Consider the following 12,745-nt stretch of genomic DNA (forward strand, 5'->3'; position numbering starts at 1 on the left):
TCGCTGCGTATATTATTTTTCAATATAGACACGCATGACGCAGGTGTGCACCCGAACGTTAAGCTCCCTCCACAATCACCTTCGCGTGTTCGCGCACGAGCGTGGAGCGGGGCTTTATAGTGGATTTACATTCCATGCCGTATATGACGCATGCAGCTCAAATTCCACTAGTCTATTTCTGGACACAGCGTCACCACGAAATTAGGTAGAATATATAGGGGAATCATTTGGTAATGGCACGATAGTTAATTAAATACAATGTAGTCATTAAGAGTAAAATTTTATTTATAATTATTATCACACGTTACGATTCTAAGAAAATTGCGTTAAGAACCTAATCCAAAGTAATTCTTAAAAAAAAGTACAAAATGCAGGAATAAAGTTCATTCTTAATTAATATCTTATTAAATGTATACTTATTTAATATACTCTATGTCCGCCAGGTACTTACAATGAAGGACAATTATCTTAGTAGTCAATATTCTATGTCAAGAATTTATGAAAAAAAAAAATTAATAACCGTACCGGCTCCACCGGTAGATATCTTATCAATTTTTTAAGCATTAACTATTATTGGAACAAATAATACTGTCAGTCCGTGCACTCGCTCTTTCAGCGATCGAGAAAACATACATACAAAATACACAATTTATATTAATATTGTACCTTATCCAAGGGTCTTAATAGTATAAAATAATTTATTTCATACAGAAAGTTCTCTATAGAAAAGCGATTAGAAGCTTAACATCGCCTTAGAGTGCGCAAAAGATACAAATAAGTAACTATAAGTCTGGCAAATAAGAGTAGAAATTAAAGTGGCAACATTGTAGTGTCGTCCCGTTTTTCTTAGATTGATTTGAAAGGGACGACACTACAGTGTTGCCACTTTTTAATTTCTACTCTTTTTTGCCACTGTAAAAATGCTAAAACTATACAAAATACACAATTTATTTTAATATTGTGCCTTATCCAAGGGTCTTATTATTATTATTCCTTTATTTATTTTTAGTCTTATTATTATTATTATTATATTGTTTAATACACTAGCAGCTGAAAGCTGATGCGTGTATATCACTGCACTTGTTTTTTTTTAAACTATTAGGTCTATTAGTGTTCATTTGTGACGTTTTCAACCAAAAGGTACCACATTGTCGGTTGTCGATAAGGTTGATTTCTAATGGAAGCTATATGGAAATAGCGCCTTACTGACAAGCGACAAGAGGTACCCTTTTAATTGAAAATGGCACATTTTGTTAGTTGTTTTAAGTGTTGTCTTAATAGTACAAAATAATTATTTCATACAGAAAGTTCCCTATAGAAAAACGATTAAAAGTTTAACATCGCCTTAGAGTACGCAAAAGATACTACAAATAAGTAATTCTAAAACTGCTAAAACTCTGCGTCTAGTGTGAACACGTTGTCCATGCGGTTGGCCATGACGCCCCATTTCTGGTACTCGCCGACCTTCTTCTCGAAGAAGTTGGTCTTGCCTTCCAGGGAGATCAGGTTCATGAAGTCGAACGGGTTCTTCGTGTTGTAGTGCTGTGGAAATACAAATAAATAAATTGTTAAAACTAGTCTCTGTGAAGTTCCGCCATAAAAAAAAAAATAGCCCTAGGCCAGGAACAGATTTCCATGACCAATCGCCTCCCGGGTGAAAACTCGTATAGTAGGTAACGGCTATGTATGATGAACCCTCGTGAACGTCAGCTGCCGCTCCGTTGGTGGGTTGAGGAATGGCAGCCACCGAAACGTGTAACACGGTCTTTCCACCGCGATACAACAGGCTGACGATTTGTTTTATTAACAATAGCATGACTGACGAAATTTGCACCTGGCTCGCGGTCTAGTAATTACTGAATCTGCTCACGAAATTAACCAGAATCGAAATCGAATACGGATTTTTTACCAAGCTGAAAAGGAGAACTTTACTCTTGCTCGGTCAACTATGTTTTTAGGATCCTAGGGAGCCTACTTCCCTATTAACATGTTAGAGTATTCTCTATTTATAAAAACTTAAATAGACTATTCTTTCAGCTTTAAGTGGATCCACAGTGGATTTAATAGTGGTCGTAATCTTGAACAGTTGTCCATAGGAATAGAATTTCAAGATAGAAAATGTGTTGAAAATAAAATAAAATTCTAATTTTTACTATTGATGTTTTTTTATCTATACTGACATTTGTATGTAATAAATAGTCGACGATAATAATATAAATTCGTACAGACTAGCTTAAAATAATTTATAACGTAATTTCGTATTATGAAATTAATTAATCTAACTACCTTACACCTAAAAAAATATCTTGCACGCAAGCACATATTCTCAATGTTACCTTTTCACCGATGAGATCCATGAGCAGCCTGTCAGCGACAAACTGGATGTATTCGGACATGAGTTCGCAGTTCATGCCGAGCAGCCGCACGGGCAGCGCGTCCGTGAGGAACTCCTGCTCGATGGCCACGGCCTCCTGGATCACGGCCAGCACGCGCGCCTTGCTCGGCTTCTGCACGAGGTGCTTGAACATCAGGCACGCGAAGTCCGTGTGGAGCCCCTGACAATAATAAATCCGTTGTAGCTGTATGCTCGACTATCACTAATTACTAAGTACGAATGTTGTTTACTCCGCTGCACACCTCAATCAAAGAAAACAGTGTAATTCACAATCCTAAAAGTAGAGGCAAAACGCTTCACACACTTAATTCTGTTGTTCTAACTGGCATCCTACTAGGATCAAAAAAAAATTGTCCTTACTAGTAGTAAAAAAATTATCCTAGTATCCTAGTTATATCTATATCTATAATAATTCCATGTTTTTAAGAATAATAATAACTGCATTAATAAATTGCTCTGATATTTAGATTTAGGTAATATTTAAAACTTGACAATTTAAAAGTGCTTGTTGCTAGGCCTATTTGAATAAAGAATATATTGAATATTGCAGTCAGACTAACTAACCCGCTATCTTCAGTCACCCGTGAACAAGATGCATGTAACTGCTTCGAAATATCGGGAGCTCACAAACAATACAAAAGGCAATCACGGTCTATATCCCGGTCATTATAAGTCTAGTGTAACTAAACACGATTACACCTTTAGGATTTAGAATTCTGAATTAAGTAAAATTTGTGTGCTAAGTGTTATTCTAGTCCAGCCTTTTGCCAGTTCACTAAAGGAGTTGGGAGTCCACATTGTTTACCTTCTATCCTTTTCCTTCTTTCAAAATTACCTATTTAAGGATGGTTCAATGTACTGAAATAGGCCTTGGACACATGGAAACTTCTTGAACAATGCTAAGTGTGTTATGTATATCCATAACAAAAGATTGTATGCGTAATAAAACCTGTTACTGTAAGCATCTGAGCAAATACCTAGATGTTTACTCTTACATGGTGCTACATTACAAAAATTGTGGTATTTTCTATAAAAAAGGACCTTATTGTCGATGGCGCTTACGCCATTATAAACGATGCTTCGAAATAAATACAATGCCGCGCGACGCCGTGCGGCGTAAGCGCCATCGACAATAAGGTCCCTTTTCATAGAAAATGCCCCAATTATGTTTACTTCTGATATCTACTTTGTCAACAATGGAACCTTATTCGTCATAAACTAGCAATCACTTGACTGTGCTATTTTTACTGATCGCATATCTTTAAGAGCTTTCATCTAGTGCTTATCAATGGAATGACTGTAACCCAAAACTTAAAGATAACCCATACGTGACCACTTTATCAGACTGATTATTAACCCAATTTATGCTAGCTTTAGATACATTTGATGTTATTTTAGTATTTCTTTTATTATTGTTTAAATGAAATGAAATTTATTATTCATAACACACAGTTATAGGTCAATACATAATTAGATTATTAGATTATTTCACATTTGGTATATTTGAGTACTTATTTTTAAGTATTAATTAATTTATTTATTACAATACATTATATATATTTAATTACAAAAAATTATATTATTTATACTGCAAGAGGCAGATTGAAAAAATCTTGATAATTATAAAAATTATTCTCCTCGAGCCACGTCTTCAGTCTGCTTTTAAAGCTTTGGGCGGATGCTGCATTTCGTACTGTGCTTGGCAACCGATTATACACGGAAGGTCCTAGGTAGTATACTGATCTTTCCGTTTTGGCGAGTTTGTGCGAGATTGTACTTAGCCTATATTCATATTTATTGCTACGCAAGCTGTATCTCGGATTCGTACCCCTGCGCTTGAACTCATCGATGTGTCCATAAGTGAACATGGCTACTTGGTACAGATATAAGCAAGGCAGGGGTAGTATATGGAATTCTTTAAACAGCTCGCGTGCTGAGGTGTCGTCGGGCACGCCGGCCATTGCTCGGACTGCTCTCTTTTGCATCGAAAACACTCGCTGCCAATCCGAGGATCGACCCCATAGCTCGGTGCCGTACGTTAGCAGCGAGTGGACCGTTGCGAAGTAACAGTCGCGCACCGCAGCCCGCCCAGCCGTGCGCGCCAGCCGCCGAAGCGCGAAGCATGCGCGCCCCAGCCGGCCGCACACCTCATCTATGTGAGTGTCCCACACCAGGGCGCCGTCAAGGTGAAAGCCGAGGAGACGCGTGCAGGTCACATGCTGTATCTGGGCATCGCCCGCACTTACCTTCAGGTTCTGTGTTGGATGCCCATTGAGTTTGAACGTGATAAAGCACGTTTTTTCTTTATTGAGTGCTAAACCGTTCGACTTAAACCAGTCCTGTAGCTGCCCCACGACGCTGTTAAGAGCTCCCTCTAGCTCTCGTGCAGATGGCGTGCTCACCACGGCTGTGACATCGTCGGCGTACATGTAAATACTTGCGCCATTTACCATTTATTGCCCGTGGTAAGTCATTTAGGAGCAAGCTAAACAAAGTGTTTGATAAGCACGATCCCTGCGGAACGCCCATTAAGTTTTGCATCTCTGCAGACGAGATTTGCCCGTTTTCGCCACAGACGACTTGGGTTCGCTCGGTCATAAACGACAGCAGCAGGCTCAGGGCCGGTCCCCGGATCCCACAGTGGGCGAGCTTCTCGGCGACGAGCGTGTGGTCAGCCGTGTCGAACGCGCGCGACAGGTCGCAGCAGATGGCTGCGACACGGCGGCCCGCCTCGCGCGCGCGCAACACGTCGCGCACTACTTCCCGCACTAGATCAGTGGTGGAGCGGCCCCGGCGGTAGGCGTACTGACAGTTGGACAACACGTTCCTAGGGAACCAATATTCCAATAACCTTCTGTTCAGTCCGACCTCGAAACATTTGCTGGGGCCTGGCACTAGCGAAATTGGGCGATATGACTTCACGGCGGATTTTTGGCCTTTGCCTTTGTACAAGGGACATATTTTTACTTTTTTTAAGCCGTCCGGGTATACTCCTGATTTCATGCAGTCATTAAATAAATGCGAAAGTACGAAGCTAATAGCAAAACCGGCCTGTCTGAGAAGGCTAGCGGATAGCCCGTAGATGTCCGTGCTGTTTTTAGAGGCGATGGCGGTTTTCAGAATGACGTTGATTTCTGCGGGTGTAAAAGGTATTAATCTGATCGAGGTATCGCTAGCATCTCGCCACTCGGCCATGTGGGCGCGACAGCGCGCACGGGCCGGGACAGGCGCGCCGCACGCGGCCGCCGCCGTCACAAATTCACGGTTCACGGCGTCCACCAGCTGCTGTTTCGACGCGAACGGTTTACCGTCAGTGTCACGAAGCAGGTCCGTGTAGTCGACGCGCTCGCGTGGCTTCCTAGCTAACTCCATGTTTATTGCCCTCCACATTGCCTTGCTTTTATTGGGGTTGCTATTTATGAAAGAATTAAAAAAATCCATTCGTTTGGTCTTTAATTTATTGGTATATGAAACTTGTAGTTTGGCCAGGGTTTCGTTTATCGCAAGGTTACCCGGGTTATTTTTTGTTAATTGTATAAAGTCAAATAACAGTAATTTATGATTATAAACTTCGGAATCTACCCATGGCCTGCTATTCAAATAAGTCTTAGTATTTTTTATTGGGATATGTATATTTAGAAGGTTGACCAGTATGCGTAAAACCGCTTCAGTGAAACGTCTGCAATCGCCTTTATATCTGCTCACAATTACTTGCCAGTCAATAGCTGCCAACGCGTTTACAAAAGAGGTCTTATTGTTATTACTATAAACTCGCCTTCTTATCATCAAAGGCGCCGTAGGCCGTGCGGCGAGACGAGGCGCGATCAGCCGCTGAGCCATATGGTCGCTCAAGTTAGTGCACACGCACGCAGCGGACACACGGACATCACGGATATTAGAGTATGCGTGGTCCAACAGTGTGGCACTATCGCCCTCGATCCTTGTAGCGTGCTCCACGTACTGGCTGAACCCATGAGCGGATAGAATATCACTCAGTTGTTTTTTAGTGGGTGTACTAGATTTAAAATCTATATTAATGTCACCCATTATGATAGCTGTTAGTTTTTCATCATTAATTTTGCCTAAAAGGCTATCGAATAGCTTTAAGTATTCCCTATGATTAGTTAAATTTGAATGATATATCCCTATTACAAGAAGTTCGTCGTCTAGCAAATAAACGGCGCACACGTCGAACAATTGTTCGTGGGACAACTCGCAGTAATCAGGTCTATTCACTACCTTAATGTTATGTCTGGCATAAATACAGCATCCGCCGCGCTCAATTACGGGTCTACAGTAGAAAGATATCAGGTCAAAATTAGTTAAAGTAACAGACTGAATTTCGTGGCGCCTAAGAAAATGCTCGGTCATAACTAAAATATCACAGTTTAATTCGTCATTTAACAATACTTCTAAATGTCTGGTTTTACCATGTAGTCCTCTTATATTTTGGTGGCACACTGTGACGATGTCAGTGTTACTTTTCTGATGATGAGAGCCGGTCAGCGTAGATTCAGTCGTCCGCGGTGTCGGTGTGTCTCGGTTCTGTGGCGCGGGGTCGTGGAGCGCGGTGTGCCCGGGTCGCGGGGGACGGGCGCCTCGCCCGTCCGGCGCTCGGTCGAAACCACTCGCTCACTTCGACGCCGGCCGGCCAGTTCTCAGCTGTCATAAAATAATCAAAACAACTTACAGGAACGCTAACGGCGAACGATGCGTAGTGGTTATGTTTTAATTTCAGTTTTTCGACGTAGTAGTTTGCGCCATTCTTTTTCTTAAGCATGTAGGATGTGACTGCCTCAGAAGTGGTGTTTGTTTTGAAGAAGCAAGTGTGAATTTTTTTGCTCCGCTCTGTAGTCTCAAGTTCGTTATCTTTTGGTCCCGTACCCGTTACTGCGGTTCGTTTTACCGGGCGCTTGCTGCGATATTTATTGTGTACTATTTGCCATGGCTCCTGACTGGGTGTCTCAGTGGATATTACATCGTCGGGAGCATCTCGGTCGCTTGCTGCTGATGATGATAATTCATTCCGTAGGCTGCAGGTATTGTCATTAACAGCTATAGAAATGGGAGCATTCACATCTACCGCGGGGATGCAGGGTGCGTGCGCGGCGGTGGCATTGCTGGCGGGGGCGGCGGGGGGAGGTACCTTTGCTGCGTGCGCAGGCGCAGGACTTGCTCTTGCGATTGCGCCGTACGTAACCGGAGATACCGCCGCTGGCAGAGATACCCTCTTTGTTGATTGCAAAGCAGCTGACTTTAAAATATTTGCTGAGGTATTTTTTACCTGCATCCGCGTCGTAGTCCGTGCATTAGGTTGAGAATCCATTGTTGCGGTCTTGCGTCCGGCATCTTGTTCCAATTTTGCTTGCGACTTGGTGTGGGATTCTAACGTTGTTATTTTTGCTTCCAGCTTGTTAACCACCGATAGGATGTTATTAATTTTGAGTTCTAATGGTGTCACGAACTTCGTCATAACTTTTTCCAGTGCTTCCATCGTGGATTTAGCCATTTTTACTGGCTCAACTTATTAAAATACGTGGAGCTATTATAGAGTGCGCCGCGGGTACCGTTTGTATCATATGTTTATAGCATAAATGGGCACAAATAAAACTACTGATAATGTAGTGTTTGAGCGCTGGTAGCCTAGTGGTAAGAGCGTGCGACTTTCAATCCGGAGGTCGCGGGTTCAAACCCCGGCTCGTACTAATGAGTTTTTCGGAACTTAAATGTACGAAATATCATTTGATATTTACCAGTCGCTTTTCGGTGAAGGAAAACATCGTGAGGAAACCGGACTAATCCCAACAAGGCCTAGTTTCCACTTTGGGTTGGAAGGTCAGATGGCAGTCGCTTTCGTAAAAATTAGTGCCTACGCCAATTCTCGGGATTAGTTGCCATCGTCCCATGAGCCGTGGCAAAGGGGATAACGCGAGTGTGCAAATAAGATGAGAAATATCCAATCATGTTTTTCATTCAAACCACAGCTTGTTTACTCCATGTAATACCTATTGGCACAAAAAGCTAATCAATATTGAAAGATTTGATCCTCAGTGCAATGTTTCACTCATGTGGAAGCTGCATGATGACGCGTGCGTTATGCGAGCTGAACTTGTAGCTATTAAAGAAGCCTTGTGTTATGCAAATAATCTAGCTAATAGTGCTCCAGTTGTAATACTATCTGACTCAAAGAGTGCACTTCAACACCTTAATCGTTGTGTTTTTGGACAAAGAGGCATGCCTGTTGCATATGAAGCTCTACAGTTTATTCATGAGTTTATTTGTAAAGATAGAGTTGTTAAAATACAGTGGATTCCTTCCCACGTAGGGTTAGTAGGAAACGAGGCAGTAGATAAACTTGCTAAAACCGCTGTAATGGATGGCTCTGTACTCGATTCTATACCATATTCAAGTGAAGTAATTCCCAGAATTAAAAAAAGATGTTTACAGAAATGGGAATACCATTTTGGAGAACAAGCTTTAACAAGGGGTGTTGGAATCTGGTACAGAACAATCCAAGATAGACCCTTGTGGATACCCTGGTTTGATTCTGCTAACCTCTCTAGAAAAGTGTTAGTCTCAGCTTTCCGAGTCCGGTCCGGACACATCCCTACAAACAAATTTCTGTGCATGATGGGTGTTAAATCGTCACCACTGTGTGCAAACTGTCAGAAGACTGATGACTTGTCTCACGTGTTGTTGGAATGCGTCCGGAATTCGGACTTGAGAAAAAGAATTTTTGGTAGTCTGGGCTCCATGCACAATGGACAGATCAATTGTTGGTTGGCAGAACCTATATCGGACAAAGCAATCAGTGTTTACCACTTTATTGACCTCTCCCTTGAGTAGGGAACTATGATAGCACCCATGAGGCTGACATGTTCACCTAGAGTGTCCAAAGCCTCCATAAAAACCAGATTAAAAAAAAAAAAAAAAAAAATATTGAAAGAGAAAACTGTACAAACCTCATCCCTGGAAATAAGCTCATTGCTGAAAGTCAAGCCAGGCATGAGGCCTCGCTTCTTCAACCAGAAGATGGAAGCAAAGCTGCCCGAGAAGAAAATGCCTTCAACTGCGGCAAAGGCTACTATTCTCTCTCCGAAGGTTGCGGTCTTGCTTCCAATCCACTGTAGAGCCCAATCAGCCTTCCTTTTAATGCAAGGAAGTGTTTCAATGGCATTGAACAGGAAATCTCTGAAAGAAAATGAATAAGTTTGAGTCCACCTAAGCTAACTTTGCACAGACTGGAACAGAAGTGAGGGAGGGTCATTATACTCATTATAAACATCTTATTTTCATAGAAATTTGACATTACAATTTATGATCGCAAATGCTATGCAGTTATTTAGCTTGGTTCAATTCTGTCTGCCTAACAGGATAATAAAATTCTGTGCAAATAGAAATACATGATGACTCATTCTATTTTGTTCAACATGACTCTTGTGGATCTGATAGTAATATCACTATCTATGAAAATAGGTTAGTTAAAAATAGTGATCAAGAAAGTAGGCTGTTTATTTAACCCTTTACAGGCCATGCTTTGCTTTTGCTATTATATGGCAAAAAATTCTCTTCTTTGTCGTAACCTCATGGCTGAGGGACGTGACGAGTGTGGACTCTCTTCACCAGTGCTCTCCAGGCCGCTCCGTCTTGGGCCCAGTGCATGCTAGCCTGCAGTGTGGCGTTTGTCACTGATGTTATTCTGTCCGCCCAACGAGTGGCCATACGTCCATCCCTCCGCTTCCTTGCCATGCGGCCAGTAATTATGAGCCTTTCCAGGCTATCTGGCCCTGTCCTGCTCAGATGACCGAAGAAACCAAGTACACGTTGGGAGCAAACAGTGGAAAGCCTCGTTGTAATGTTAAGTTTGTCGAGAATAGACGCATTTGTACGGCGTTCAGTCCATGAAATCCGGAGCATTCTCCGCCAGCACCACATCTCGAACGCATCTATCCTGCGACGGGTATCGGTTTTGATGGTCCAGGTTTCGGACGCGTACAAAAAGATCGAGAAAACAAGGGTCCGCAAAAAATTACCAGCCTATAAAATCTTAATTTTGCGTTTATTGTCTTATCACAGTATTTTTAGGACTTTAAATAGGCATTGAGGCTGGAACCGTGTATTTTTTATTATCTGGTTGATTAAATGCTTAAAAATGTTACATACCTTTCCTTAGGATCTCTGATGTATGTGTCAATCAATAAAGAGTACATTTCAGAATGTACATTTTCCATAGCAATCTGAAATCCGTAGAAGCACCTGGCTTCAGTGACCTGCACCTCTTGTGAGAAGCGCTCCACAAGGTTCTCATTGACAATTCCGTCCGAGGCCGCGAAGAATGCCAGCACATGCTTGATGAAGTGTCTCTCACTGTCCTTTAGGTTCTCCCAGTCGTGCATGTCCTAAAAATAAGGTTGTGGTAAGTAATAAGTCATTTAATAAACAGTCACGGGTGGTAAAACTTTAGAACTTTGCTTTGATCCAAAATATTGTGACGCAATTTTGTTTCTGTTACACATACGGATTATTATGAAATATATTATGTGATGTAATAATTATGATATATGTAAGAACTGTTGCAGAAAATAAACAACGTCTATCAAAATATTTATGTAAATGAGGTTACCTTTGAGAGATCCACTTCTTCCACAGTCCAGAAGGATGCTTCAGCTTTTTTGTACATTTGCCAAATGTCGTTGTACTGGATTGGAAAGATAACAAATCTACGAGGGTTTTCGCGCAGCAGGGGCTCCAGCTGGGGGTCAAACGCGGGGGCGTCCTCGGTTTTTTCAACATCCATTTTGTCTGATTTTTCCTCTTTTACGTTGCCGTTTTGTGCTGCGAGTACGTTACTCTTTACGGGTGACTAAAAGAAACAATTTGTATGTTATTCGTGAAACAACTGTAAAATGACAAGTTAACGAGATAGGGTTATAAAGTAAAATACCTTGATATGCACGTTGTTGATTCCGTTGTGGAGATTTTCCTTGTCGTTGATTAGAGACATTTTGCTGTATTAGTAACACTGGAGGTATTTTAATGAAACAAAGAGCACTTTATTTTGCCACACAAATATTGTATAGCACAGCACAGTGGTCAATACACACTAAAGTCAGAAAACCCACTGGAGGGAGACGTGAATTGCCGCTAGAATTTTCCACAACTCCCCGTATTTGTTTTTGATTACCCCAAATGGCGGGAAACTAGCTAGGCGTTCCAAAGCGAACTTATAAAATATCGGCTTACCTAACGTTGCTGATATTTTGTACATATTCTTAAATAGTTTATTTTAAAAGGTTTAGTTCATTAACAAAAACAATTAACTGTAGAATTTCATTAAAACAATATTTTCAGCATAAGCATTTCTTATTCCAACTTTATTTATATAAATTTGTTAGTACCGTTTGGAACAAAGGGAAAATACGTTGGACATGCGTTGGACGAACCATTCACGATACGTGCTTAAAAACGCGGGAAAGCGCGGAAATCGTCAAGGCACTATACTTTTAATTGTACCTAAAAACTAAATCAGATTTTATATCCATTGCAAGCTTTTCATAAATTTCTATGTGAATTAAGTATGATACTCAATTTCACAAATCTACATTTAATCCACAATTCAAATAATAATTTCTGCAACTGAACCTCAATTGAACAATATTGTTTGTTTGATTGAAAAGAAATTTCCTGTTGGTCAGCTGTTCAGTTTGTCCAATCACTACACTCAAAAAGTGCGGGAAATGCAATCGCATGTTGGTTGTGGTCCGAGAGTCCGAGCTTTCAGTTGAACTTTCACTTCACTTCACTGACCAGACCAGACCTCAAAAGGCACAAAAGTGGAGGTGATATTTCTTTTTTATTAAGCGATACCGGCCCAAACACTACTTGAGGTTATATTTAAAACGCAGAGCACAAGTGTTTTTCAAGGTTTGTATTTTATCACTTCTCATTTTTGTAGTTTCTTTGTTTTATGTCGTGTGTAGGCTGCATACAATGCTGAAGCACATAAAGTAAATTCATCTATGAAGAGAAGACCCTATTTGACTTAGCAATAATCCTAAAGGTCGCCCCAGACTACGCGGCTTCTGGCCGCGATTCGCGCACGAGTGTGGAGGTCCCTTAAGGGCGTCCGCAACGTTGCGCGGGTTCACGGAGCGGGCGAAATTGTAGGTAAAATCCGCCGCACGCGCCCGCGTCAGTCAGCGGCGCTCCGCTCCGACACGCGCGACGTTGCGGACGCCCTAAACCTGCCCTAGTGCTATACAACCACCTCTCATCTCATCTCATCCACATCTCATCTGATACTGTAAACCTGTAAACACATGACAACTGTTCTTTAAAAAAAAAAAGGAA

The 12,745-nt window shown here is 41.5% G+C and overlaps 1 protein-coding gene across 1 annotated transcript; it reads right to left on the reverse strand.

Moving 5' to 3' along the window:
• Window positions 1-261: 261 nt before the first annotated feature.
• LOC134756142 (ribonucleoside-diphosphate reductase subunit M2) lies at window positions 262-11,531 on the reverse strand. The gene is made up of 6 exons (XM_063692970.1): window positions 11,340-11,531; window positions 11,019-11,258; window positions 10,559-10,794; window positions 9,358-9,586; window positions 2,337-2,555; window positions 262-1,542 (listed from the first exon to the last, which is right to left on the reverse strand). Exons 1-6 carry the CDS (start codon window positions 11,397-11,399, stop codon window positions 1,390-1,392), a joined length of 1,137 nt encoding a protein of 378 aa, XP_063549040.1. The 5' UTR covers window positions 11,400-11,531; the 3' UTR covers window positions 262-1,389.
• Between the last annotated feature and the right edge of the window lie 1,214 nt (window positions 11,532-12,745).

The sequence above is a fragment of the Cydia strobilella genome, chromosome 3 (assembly GCF_947568885.1).
Source record: "Cydia strobilella chromosome 3, ilCydStro3.1, whole genome shotgun sequence".
NCBI lineage: Eukaryota > Metazoa > Arthropoda > Insecta > Lepidoptera > Tortricidae > Cydia > Cydia strobilella.